We start from the raw sequence: 13,412 nt of genomic DNA, 5'->3' as shown, positions 1-13,412 counted from the left end.
CATTGATTCTAGTTTTTGGTACTTAAGTTTTTGTGAGTTCTGTAACAAAGTAGTAGAATAAGATTCTATAGGATTATCAGCCATAGGAATGCTATACTGCGAAGGATAATTTTCTTCGTTTAAGAAAAAGATAAAATCTGAAAAGGAAGGAAAAGGTGAAAACAAAGGCAGCAAATATTTGAAACTTGATGATAGTGTTTATTTGTTCTCTTCCCCTTTTTTAATTCTTTGGCCTATACTTAAAATATATATGATTGAGTTTTTCTAATTTTGAAACTGTTTTGGCAGCATTATATAGTATGATGAGATTATATATCATCTGTCTTTCATCTTTTAAAAGAAAGTTAAATTGTATATATAGTGTTGAGATATTTAGCTAACATTCAGAAACTAAGACACAAGCTAATGAGACAGATTTTATTCTTACAAATTGCCCTGAAGTTTCCCAGTTCTTTTTTTTAGTATCACCCCAGCAATAATAATGTGGAATGAAGTTCTCTGCTAATCTTAGAGGGTGCAATAGCCACCTTGGAAAAAATGCTATTAATCATTAGTAAGAACTATAAAGATTCTTATAGTGATAAATATAAAATTTTTTTATAGATTTAAAAATTATTAATTACCATTAGCTGGTTATAACAATTGGGAATACAATGAAAGAAATCTTAGTATCTTATGAAAATTATATGTACAGTTTTTCTATAGATTTGAAAAATTGCTATTAATCACCATTACCTGGTTATAATAATTGGAAATACAGTTGAAGAACCATTATTACCTTAGGAAAATTGGAGCACAGTAGCCAAAAGTCCAAAATTTGATATTACTTACCTGGCCATTAATGTAGGTCATAATGGTCTTCTTTCTACTATGTTGGTTGAACTGCCAAAAAATGTATCAAGTTAAGTGTTAACGTATCCAATTAAATGAAGAATGGACATTCCTACCGGTGGATATTTAAAAGAATTTTTGATATGCTTCAGAATTTACACGATGTTCTTGGGCATAGTTATCAATCTTGATTTGCCAGTTGTACAGTTTTTATACTGATCAGAATTATCAGAGGTTTATAAAGTAGTTTTTCTGTTAATTGATTTTCCAAACAAAAACAATTAAATTCTGCCTTTGTGTTCCAGGTGTTTTCACATAAAGAAATTTCAAAAGCACATAACTTTTTAGGAAATAGGACAAATACTTCCTATTATAAAAATACTTTACCTCTTTATTATGCCCATTTATATGGGGAGAGGAGAGATGACCAACAGGAAGAACAGGATTAAAAACATCCAGCCGCTTACCTGCCTGCAGTCACTCCATCCTTGGCATCCTGCATGTGCACATGCATAAACATATACATATACTAATGCACTCACTTCTAAGACTTTCCTTTAGGCAACTTCTATGGTAGTATTTGTTCTTTCAGTTGACTAATGGTCATTTCCATTTCTTTCTTTGGGTTTCTTAATATTTTATAACCTCATTAGGTGCAGTCTTCCTTCCCCACTTCAGCATACCTATTCTTTATTCTTTAAAGAACCTAAATAAACCCGTTCTTTATTCCCATTTATTAGACTTCTCTTGTAAAACTCAGTCTCTTTTTCTCAAATACTTGGCTGGCCCTAATCTTCTGTCTTCCCTGTTCTCTGTACTTGTCAAAGCAAAATCAGTTCCCTGTTTAACCAGTCTTAACACCTTACCTTCCAAGTTCTTTCTTTCCTTACCTAATGTAAAACTTTTCTAGAGCATCTGGTTCTCCTTCTCTAAAATCATACCCTAAAATGAAGTACCACATGTAAAGATCTGTACCAGAGTTCCTTCAGGTACCTGCATATTTACAAGTTGTTACTTTTACCTGTAGGGAATGAATGAATGACAGTCAGGTATTTAGTTCTAGTAAACCAATTTTGTAAGTACCCCAAATGAAATGAAATGAGGGAATTGATTTTTCCTCTCCTTTTAGATGAGGTGTTAAGAACAATTTGGCCCAAAATAAGAAAAGTAATTTTAGTTAGTTCTTTAAAAGAACTTAGTCCAATTAAAATGGAAATGACAATATAGTCATTTAACAATAAAGCCTAGACTTTTTTTAGTATTGTGAAATAAAAATTAGTTCTTTGAACAGATTGGTGTTCATTCTGTTTAAGCTGATTTTTGTATTTATCATTTTCATTTGTGAAAATCAGTCCAATCAGAGGAGATTATGGAATCAATTTTAAGAGCCATAGATTTTATATGGTTTTGAGATTTTATATCTAGAATATGTACATTTAAGTTAACCTGGTTTTTTTCTTAACATAAAAAACTATTAATATTGAATGACAGTATCAAGGATATTAGATGATCAACTTAATATATTAAAACATTCCCTTTTCTATTTATATGGATCCCTAAGGATTCAAACAGTGTTTTGTTTTGTTTTGTTTTGTTTCCTTGTTTTTTTCTTTAGCTTTTAAGTGGACTTAAAAATGTATAATTATAGAATGTGTGTTGCTATAATGTATAGTGTATGTTTGTGCCTGAACTAAGGATTTCATGTAAAATAGATTTCTTAATTGACAATCATGTTTATAATTGTTATAATAAGGTCAATTGCAGTTTTATTCTTGGTAGGATCATAACCTCTTTTGCCTGGTTTCAGATGCAGTTGTGAATCATGATTGTTTTCTGTCTGATGTAGTTGATAAGTATGTTGGTAACAAACATCCACATTACTGTTGACCATTCAAAGATTTATGCCCACACTTCAGTGCTATAACATTTTTAGTAGGGGAGAGGGGAGGAAAGGATTGATGTTCACATATCAGTTCCAGAAGTGAATCCAAAAGGGAATATAAATACCCTCAATTGCCACCACCTTTGGAGTCCTCCCACATCAATAAATCTCATGGGAAAATTATACTTAGAACTAACAATAATCTATATTTGAAGGATGTGTGCATACATTTATTTCTACCTTAATCTTTTAATTTTGTCCTCGTCAGTGTGATTGCTGGATTGATTGGTGGGCATTTTAACCCCCTCAGAATAATTCTACATGTGGGAAACTATATTTTGTGTGAGGATCAAATTTTTATATTTTACTATATGGTCCTATGGAGGGTAACCATTCAGAATATTACCACCCCCCAGTCTGCAGTTAGTAAAAGAATAGGAAGTGTTTTAAATGATTCGGTAGTGAGGTTCTCCCCAGTGATAACTACTTTCACTGGAATATAAGTTATGACATTGGCAGGTTAAAACTCACATTTTTCTCCGTCTGAACTTGACTATTTTACCTTTTATTTGTTTTCTCATTAAGGAGCTATAATGGGCAACTATCCATTTGCATTTATATTCAATTTTACTTCATAAGAAAATATTTGTTTTCAGGGTTATTTTGAATTGAGGTTTTATGATTACATACTATAAGAGGGGAATTTGGTTTTCACATGGATTATTATTTAGAAAATGGGTTATTTTCAATATATCTTTTATTTATAGACTGTTGTCCAACGTCAGAAATAACCAGAAAGATGAGTTACTAGTGCTGTGGCAGTCTACCTATAGACATTTTGTTTTAAGAAATCTTTAAATACTTTCTAATAGTTATTTCTTACTGTTACCTAACAGTGTTTCATCCTTATTAAGTGCAGTTATTTTGTTCAACAGCAGTCAGTGGAAGAGCATCTGCAATGTCAAACACTCCTACCCACAGTATTGCTGCTTCCATTTCCCAACCTCAGACTCCAACTCCAAGTCCTATCATCTCTCCTTCAGCCATGCTTCCTATCTACCCTGCCATTGATATTGATGCACAGGTAAGATCCAAATTTGGGATGGATGGTTTTTAACTAAAATTATATCCTAAGTAAAAACATTAATCATCTTAGACTAAGTCCTCTTAGACTGCTTTGTCTCCAGGCAGAGACCTGAGCCACAGTTATGAATGAGAATCCACATTTAGAAAACTAAAATACAAATACAGGTTATTACTGATAATTATGTGATAGCCTGGTTTTCAAGGTCATCAGGGTAACTTTTTTTGACTTTAGTATAGAGGAGGATGTTGAAAGAAATAACTTATTTAATATGAATGTGTATTTTCTTCTAATCTTAAATTAGAAGCTATGCTTCTAATTTGTAATGGTTTACACATAAAAGATTCTTCCATTTATGTATCATACATACTTAATTGCATTTATATTGTCTTTGAAAATTGGGATCTTGCCGATTAAAATATGTAGTGACTCTGTGTCATAGCACTAAGTCAAAACAAAACAAAAAGCCCAATTAAAAAATTAGTTTACCTTGTAATCTCAGGTCAGAGTGAAGTTGGAGAGGGAAGGATAGCTTGCTTGTGTTTTGTCCTAGAAAAATGCTTAAGATAAGGTCCAGCTTTAGAAGACTGCCGAATAAGGTAAAGGGTGTATGGCCTTATTCATTACTGAGAAATGCTTGGTTTATTTCATTTTGTATTTTGATTTTTTTTTATGTTTTATTTATTTCTGAGAGAAGAAAGAGAGAGAGAGAGAGAAACAGTGCGAGCAGGGGAGGGTCAGAGAGAGAGGGAGGTACAGAATCCGAAACAGGATCCAGGCTCTGAGCTCACTGTCAGCACAGAGCCCGACGGCGGGCTCGAACCCATGAACCGAGCCGAAGTCGGACGCCTAACCTACTGAGCCACGCAGCGCCTCTGTATTTTGATTTTTACCTAGAGTTAGGGAACACCTGGCTAGCTCAGCCAGTAGAGCACATGACTCTTAAGATAATTAATCTCAGGGTTGTGAGTTCAACCTCCACTTGGACATGGAGCCTACTTAAAATAAAAATCCATTTATTTATATCTGGCATGGGGAAGGGGTGACATGGGTGAGGGTGGCAGTATACATGATAAAACTTTTTATTTTGTACAAAATGATCAATTCTTTGTAATCCTGAATTTCTGAAAGGGCTTTAAGGCCCTGTTGTCTCAACCTATTGAAAATAAAGCTTCCGGGGCTTCAAAGTGGCTTTGTCGGTTGAGCATTCAAGTCTTGATTTTGGCTCAGGTCATGATCTCATGGTTAGTGAGTTCGAGCCCTGCTTCTCGCTCTAGGCTGACAGTGCAGAGCCTGCTTGGGATTCCTGCTCTCTTGCTCTCTCGTCTCTCTCTCAAAATAAATAAATAATTTTTTTAAAAAGTTTAAGAAATAAAGTCTCCTTTTTATTAAATGTTCCTTGGTAATACTGTGAAAAAGGAATTTCACTTCTATCCTTACTTGGTTTCCAAAGTGGGCTAACTTTTTTTTTTTTTTTTTTTAAGCACTTAAAATTGTCACAGCTATTTTAAGGAACTGTCCGATTTTCAGACCACATATATGAAATAACTGTTTTTAAACACCCGTTTCCCTGATGAAGAAACTAAGGCTAAGAGAGAGATTAAACATATCACTGAAGATCAGTTCATTTAGCTGAGAAGTGATAGGGTTGAGAGTCCAATTTAGGTTGGGTTTGATTTCAAAGACACCCTCCTTAAGTACCATACTCTATTGTATGTTTATTTTTTTAAATTAAAAAAAAATTTATGAAGTATTCAGTTAACAAACCACATGGTTTGTATTTAGTAATATATACAAGATAGAACTGTGTTGATCTTGGTGTTGAATTTGCATTATTTTCCTCTAGTCTTTTTTCCTTGAGCTGTTATGTGTAACCTGTGGCTGTTATGTTTTAACCAGAGATATAATTGTTAGTTTTTATGGAATCAAGAATTGATCCCATTAACAAAACTAAAAACTTCACCAAAATGTGAAAGGATTTTTTTTAATGCTTTTGAATAAAATAGCCATAGAAAAAATTCCTCTAAGTATAATCATGATTTTATTGAATTTGAAATTTTTATAGTGGTGAAATTTTACCTGACTATACTATTCAACCAGCTACTGCTCTATTATAAATTAATTTCTAAGAAGTTTCATGTAAATATTTAAAAAAAATTTTTAATTAAAAAAACCTTATATTTTAAGTATAGTTGCATGCTTATGTAAAAAGATTTGACTTAAATATCTGGTCTCAATATTGAGGTTTTTCAGTTGGGTTAGTGTATTGTGAGTTATACTGCTTGTTATAGAGTTTACAAAGTTCCTACTTAGAGATGCTAGACTTAGAGATACTATTCGTCTAACAGCTAATTTATGGTGAAGCCATCTTTCAAACCACCCCTGTAATCTAGCTTTAGAATCTATGCTCTTAACCACTGCATTATGCTACCTGCTTTTCAATTTTTTATTTTAAGTATGAACACTGATTTTAATGATATTAACCTTGTAAATTAGATTATAGAAAATAGGTCCACCACCCAGATGGCACTTTTCTTTCCTACATCTTTGCAACTTTTCAGCATTATTTCCTTGGCCATAGGGCATATTTACATTAAATCTTAATTTAAAGGAAAAGAAAAGTTAATTTATTAATCCTTCAGCATATAAGTCTCTTTGTAAAAATGCTAATGATTCTTAAAATAGTCATACTTTAAGCTCATTTAATTGATCATTGTATGCAGAAACTAATATTTTTTACAAGGATGAACAGGGATTATGTTTAATTTCTTGAACTTGAAGAATGCTGAAGATGAGAGTTTGCACTCTTTAAGGTTCCTCAAATCTTACGTTGTGTAGCTAGAAATTGCCTTTGGTATGTAAGTGCCATAGACTCTCTACCTCTCACATGATGGTTTCACTGAATCAACTTTGTCCAGATATATTTGTTTTTATCCATTTTGTTTTATTCTGTTTAGGAGTAAGTTTTACACCCAGTGTGAGGCTTGAACTCATGACCCCAAGATCAGGAGTTGCATGCTCTAGTGACTAAGCCAGCCATGTGCCACTTTCCTGGATATTTTTAATATATTTATATTAAATTATATGTAATAACATATTTAAAATATTTTAATAACATACACTGTTGTTATCAACATTTATTTTAGGAAACATCAATAAATGATAGTTTGAAGGAATTATTTGAGACTTTTACTGAATCTTTAACATAGCTCTAATTTTTACTTTGTTGGAATAGTATAACAAAACTTGTATCTGGGTACTCTTATATACAGAAATTAGTAATCATGTAGAGACTGTTAAATACTATTGGTTTTATATGAAACAGTATACCTGGTTGAAGGTTAGAATTGAATACTGGTAAATTAAATATTTTCTGTGTTTATTGTGTGAAATTTTTATTAATCCTAACAGCCACTAAAAGTGAGAAAGCACCAGTTGTTCTGTTCATGGATTGTAAAATTTGTGTTCCAGTCCCCCTCCCTTTTTCTTATCGCATGTTTTTCATGTATTTCTGAACTGGTTGTCATTTTTATTCTCAAACTTCTAAAAGCTTTCCTTGAGCTTGGAATAACGAATTCTCATTTCAAAATTAGAAAAATAAATACTGCCTTATGCAATTTTGCCTTTTCTCCAGTTTTTAATAGATAACATAAATCCATGATTATCTTTTAAAGAGGGTAGACATTAAATTTATTACATATGTCAAGACTGAAATTATTAAGTATGTAAAATTATATTTTGCCTTTAACGGATAAATAGCATTTGGGTATTTTTGTTTTTTCTTGTTGGTTTTGCAGTACAGAGAATAATTTCATCACAGTGATTTAGTGAGAAAAATTAAAGAGACCAGGAAAAATGAGTTAATAGTGATATGCAATATGCTGCCATTAAAGCATTCTTCTTTAAGATGCATGCATTCTACTTGTTTATGTGAAGTTTTAAGCAAGTTATTTAGTATTTTACTGATTATTGTCATTATTCCCTGATTTTTCTCATTCTCCCTAACTGCTGTCCTTTATTTAAAATCTTTTTTCATATTTATGTGTGACCTCTGATGTCTTTAGAGAATGAGATGTTTGGGATTATGAAGGTTATTGAAGTCTAAAACAGTTTAGCCCTAGAAGTCCTAATAATTTTCAAAGCAATTTAATTACTTAGGTATAATTAATAGATATACTTCTTTTTTTTTTTTCCAGACCATTCAGGTATGTTTTTCACTTGCATTCCAGCTCCTTAAAGGTTGCTTTTTCCATTAGTATTGCATCTGTCTTATGAGTCCTTCTTGTTTTCATTCCTACATAATTGAATAGTCATGTTGATAACTTACGGAATATTTTTATACTGAATCTAATTTTAGCATTTTTATGAGAATAGAGTCATCATAACAACATTTGTTACATACAAAATCATATATTTTATTGTATCATGGGCTAAAAGGAAATTTTCTTTAGACTGTAGACCTGAATGAGCTTTTAACAAAGCTCTGGGCATCTCTCTCCCTTTCAGGTTTCTCTTAGATATAGATACATGACAATGTATGTGGCTTCTTAACTTGTATAACATGTCTTTAGTGATACATTGCCTTTCAAAAAGCCATCAACCTAGATTGTTATCATTATTTCTTTGTTTAGTAATCTTGAAAGCACCTATTTTTTTTTCTGTACCTTATTAATCATTATTAATTTTAACCTAGACTTTTGATTCAGTTAATTTGTTTCTTGATGCATTGCAAATCAGGATAGTGTTTCTTACCATTTGGGGATTGTGTAGGTGTGTATTAGAAAGGTGGAAGCCTCACTTCAAGTCCTTAAATTCTTTCATTATTATCTTTAGAAGATTATCATAAGACATTAATGAAGTTGCCCACTCTTAGGTTCCCTAAGGAATTTGACAAGCCCTCTTTTCTTAGCTTTAAATATTTTTTCCTTCAACTCTCATAATACTTTGTTTACATTTCTCTCATAGTTTGAACTTAAATTTGCCTTTTGCTGTAATCACTAAGCTCCTAGTGAGCAGGGACTATATTTATTTTTTGTCAACCCTGAAGTACCTAATAGAGTACTTTGAACATAAAAGGTGCTTAATAAATGTCAGTTGAGTTGATGTTTTATAATGTGGAAAAAGCCCAATATTTTACTAATCCACTAAAATTTCCCGTGCTCATCTTTTTCAAATTTTATTTGTTTCTTCATTCTCTATTTAAAATTGGCACTGCTTTCCTAAATTACTCTTTTAACCCCCAGAAACTCTTAGAAACCTAATAAACTTCATCATAAAATGGACTCTTCATCATAGAATTGACTCTTCTAATTGTCTGTACACTAACATAGAGAGCACATAAGGCAGATAGACTTAACGTTATATTGACCTCGGTTGGCCCTGACATTAGGACTGCTTTATGATGGGGAAAGCAGGATTTTGATATCCAGGATCTCCTTGGTTTTTTAAGCCCATCTTTTCAGTTATTAGCCTGTATGACCATTGGAAGGTTATTTCTCTGAGCCTTTGTCTCTTTTTTTCTGAAATCAAACATAATAATTCCCTCCCTATAAACCTGAAATGAAAATCAGATACTATTACACAGTCAGAGCTGTCACTCATTTAAGTATTCATGTCCTTCTTCATTGTTGTAGTTGGTGCATCTCTCCCTTGTGGCCATCCCTGATCTCTGCAGTCAGTTGCTCTGCTCTCTGCCAGCCTCTTCTGCAGAGCAGCTTTTGCGGTCTCCCTCTTCATCACTGACTAGTAGGCTTTTTCTTATTTCTTGACTCTATCAATTTTGCCTTTTGTCTCTTGTTATTCATTTTTTTTTTTTATAATGGAGTTTGGTTTTTAGAGTTATTGACCTTTTGGGAGAAAATACCTTTTTGTATTTATTTCATAAATATAATAAGTATTATATAAATATGTAAACACAAATATATATTTCATATCTGTAGCTGTTTGTTTTATTAGTAATAGTCTTTTAATCTGCAACCCTGTATAGCTGTTGTCATTCATTTAACTTAACTATCATTGTTTCCTAGGCAAAGTATCACTTAGTGATGCTATCTAGAGTACTCTAGTACTTTCCTCTCCAGTAGTCTGCCCCATGAATTCTAGCCATCCTGACCTGTCCAAACTCTGCCTTCTCAACTCAGGAGATTGCCAGGCTGTTTTTGGGTATCCAGTCTGCACTGCAGCCTTGAAACTCTCTAGGCAATAAGTTGAGTTACTCATTTCTGTCCTCTAAGATCATTGCCATGCACTGCCTGTCTAAACACCATCATTTCAAATAGTTTGCCCGTTTTTGGTTTTGGTTTTGGTTCTTTGAGATAGGGAAACAAATCTTGTCTATGCTGTCTGTGCTACTCCATTAATGGCTAGAAGTAAAAATGAGTCCAACAGTGTTTAACTTAATCATGTAGTTGTAAATAGCATATGGTTGAAAATCATACTTTTTTCCCTTCATGCCTGCTTTAAGAATTGCCCATAAAGTTCAATTATTATTTTGTAGCCTTTATAAAGTCACAAGGTAGCCACTGATGAAAAAAAAAAACAACTTAATATCCAAATGTTTGATATAGTAGAATGGAACGTCTGTATCTATATTTGGTATAAGTATATATTATATAACTGATGCAGTCATTTGAAAATTGTCTAATAAGCTCATCAGAAATTTTTTTTTTTTTTAATAGACTGAAAGTAATCATGATACGGCGCTAACACTTGCCTGTGCTGGTGGTCATGAGGAACTGGTGCAAACACTGCTAGAGAGAGGAGCTAGTATTGAGCACCGAGACAAGAAGGGTAGGGTTTACTTTTGTTAATTTTTTTTCTGGAATATTTGTATTCTGTAAGAAATATTACTTCTAGTCCTATTGTTATAGCTAGATATAATGGAAAACAGTATTCTTCTTTTGCTTAGCATGTAGTGACAAGATCATTATTTTTCTCTAGGTTTTACTCCACTTATCTTGGCTGCTACAGCTGGTCATGTTGGTGTTGTTGAAATATTGCTGGACAATGGTGCAGACATTGAAGCCCAGTCAGAAAGAACCAAGGACACACCGCTATCTTTGGCTTGTTCTGGGGGAAGGCAGGAGGTAACATTTTCCCCACTGTAATAATTGTCCATCTGTTTAGCAAATAAATATTTTAACTTTTATGATTTGATGGTAATAATGGATTGATGTCTGGATTTATCACAGTAACTGTCCTTTTACTAATAGATAATAATTTCAGATATCAGTGTTAGCATAAGCTATTATGTCAGAAAAATCACGTTTTTATTTTTTAATTTTTTTTATTTTAAATATTTTTATTTATTTCTAGGAGGGAGAGAGAGAGAGAGAGACCGCATGAGCAGGGGAGGGTCAGAGAGAGAGGGAGATACAGACTCTGAAATAGGCTCCAGGCTCTGAGCTGTCAGCACAGAGCCCGACGTGGGGCTCGAACCCACCAACCGTGAAATCATGACCTAAGCGAAAGTCGGACGCTTAACCGACTAAGCCACCCAGGCGCCCCAGAAAAATCATGTTTTTAATTCTGTTCATCTCAAAGTAGTACCTGCCACAGGAATCCCTGTGTGCTGCATTCCGGCTAAGGGAATGATTAAGGCATTCCAAATCAAATCCGTAAACTCTTTTTTTTTTTTTTTTTTTTTTTTTAATTTTTTAAAATGTTTTGTTTATTTTTGAGAGAGAGATAGAGACAGCATGAGCAGGGGAGGGTCAGAGAGAGAGTGCGACACAGGATCTGGAGACAGTCTCCAGGCTCTGAGCTAGCTGTCAGCACAAAGCCCGATGCGGGGCTTGAACCCACGAACCATGAGATCATGACCTGAGCCAAAGTCGGACGCTTAACTGACCGAGCCACCCAGGTGCCCCGAATCCGTAAACTCTTAATAAGCAGGGCCTATAATCATCTTTTCCTGTCCTAGAGTACCTAGCATGAAAGGTACTTAAGCTCAGCTTCTATTGCTCTCTGTGTATAAGATTAGTAGGGAATTAAGAGGATTCAGGTTTTAGTTGTTCTTTTCATCTTCCCCCACTCCTTCTAAAATCTGGAAGAAAGGTTCTCAGGTAAGATTGTATCATCTTTTCATTTTTTTTTTTTTTTTTTTAAGGAAGGTAGAACAGCTGGTGTATAGTCCCAAGAAGTTATAGCTTTACCACCCATTTGTATCTTCTGGCATTTAATGATCAGCTGGATAACCTAATGTTTTACATCTGTTTTTTAAATCCAGTTGTAAGGATTTTGATTAGCCAGGTGTGCTGTCTCTATGGACTGACAGCTTTGCAATTAGGTAGTTGTCAAATCTTAGGTTTAAGAAGTACTCTGGGTCAACCAGGTCAGTTTCTTACTCAGTTTAAAAATCTTTTACTTTTTTTTTTTTTTTTTGCCACCCTATTATAAAGTTCACCTTATTATCAAGCCTGAATTATGCCTTCCCTAAGCTTCCCCACTATTCTTAATTCTATTCTTTGAATTAATTGAAAGAGGTTTATACTCTCTTCTGTCTTGTGTCTGTAAATGTTTTACAGACATTTGAGGCTGTATTTGCCAGTTACCTGTTTTCTATTTGAAGTGTGCCCTGTTCTTTTGATTGTTAGTTTGAGGATACCTTTTCCATATTCTTCAACTTGCTGTTCTGTCCATTATGTCAGTATACCTCCTGAAATACTCTATCTAAAATTAGTCTGGTCAGTGAAGTGGTAGATTATTACCTCCCCATTTGTGCAGAACCTAAACTTTCTCCCACCCTTTGAACTCTAATCAGCTAAACCCACTTGAGTTTTTAAGTAAACCAGAAGATAAAGATGTTTTAAGAGATAGAATAATTCTTGTATAAGAATTCTTCTTGCAGAAAGAATGGGAAATCTAATAAAATGGTACATGAATAGAAAGATAGGAATTAGTGATCCTTTATCTTGTGGATTAAAAAGAATTGGAGCCTAGTGATAATACAGTCTTTTTTTCCATAAAATTTTTGTTTTAGGCAATTTATAATTTTTAAATTTATAATTTTTCTTCCTTTATATTTGGAGTAGATTATAGGTATGTGGATAGTTAGATGCACTTATTTCTAGAGATGTTCTGCATAGGAGACAACAAAGAATGTATTTCTACTGTGCTGTTCCTACTGGTTGATAATGTGAATACATTTGTATCATTTTCTTCCCTGTATTCAATAGTAGAGGTGATTGGTATATGCAAAGCCAAATAACAGGAAGTAAATAGTGAAAAAATAAGCTACTTGATAAATTGTCTCCACTGCATCAGAAAACGTAGAGATCCCTATTAATCTCAAATTGAAATGGTATGGCAGAAAATTTTGTGATTAATAACAACATTAAATTGAAAAACTTAGGTGAGAAAGTAAATGCTTCTGTTTTGGAATATGATGAAGGTAAAATTTTGATATAACTGAAATTTTCAATCATTGTGTAGCTTGAAATAATGCCTGCTTTATATAATATTCCAGTGTTGACTTCTTTTCAAAGCAGTATTAAAACCTATAGCATACTATAATCTGAGTATTTATTGCTTTCTGGGAATAGACCATTCCCTTTGAGAGATAACTAAGGTCAGTTATCTTTGCATAATGGAATTAATAACGTTAGAAATTTGATT

General features: G+C 33.2%; 1 protein-coding gene across 5 annotated transcripts in view; it reads left to right on the top strand.

The window, feature by feature from the left end:
• Positions 1-13,412, top strand: part of ANKRD17 (ankyrin repeat domain 17) — a 162,152-nt gene that overhangs the window by 104,171 nt on the left and 44,569 nt on the right. For 3 of the 5 annotated variants that reach the window (XM_039231013.1, XM_039231010.1, XM_039231012.1), the window contains 3 exons: positions 3,649-3,797; positions 10,475-10,586; positions 10,737-10,882. In XM_039231013.1, coding sequence (XP_039086944.1) covers positions 3,649-3,797; positions 10,475-10,586; positions 10,737-10,882 — 407 coding nt within the window. The remainder of the gene's footprint in view (positions 1-3,648; positions 3,798-10,474; positions 10,587-10,736; positions 10,883-13,412) is intronic. The other 2 variants (XM_039231014.1, XM_039231011.1) reach the window with 1 other exon arrangement.

The sequence above is a fragment of the Hyaena hyaena genome, unplaced genomic scaffold (genome assembly GCF_003009895.1).
Source record: "Hyaena hyaena isolate Hyena2069 unplaced genomic scaffold, ASM300989v1 scaffold_54, whole genome shotgun sequence".
Taxonomy (NCBI): Eukaryota; Metazoa; Chordata; class Mammalia; order Carnivora; family Hyaenidae; genus Hyaena; species Hyaena hyaena.
Note: the sequence above shows the minus strand (reverse complement) of the source record. Positions and strands in the feature narration are given on the sequence as shown.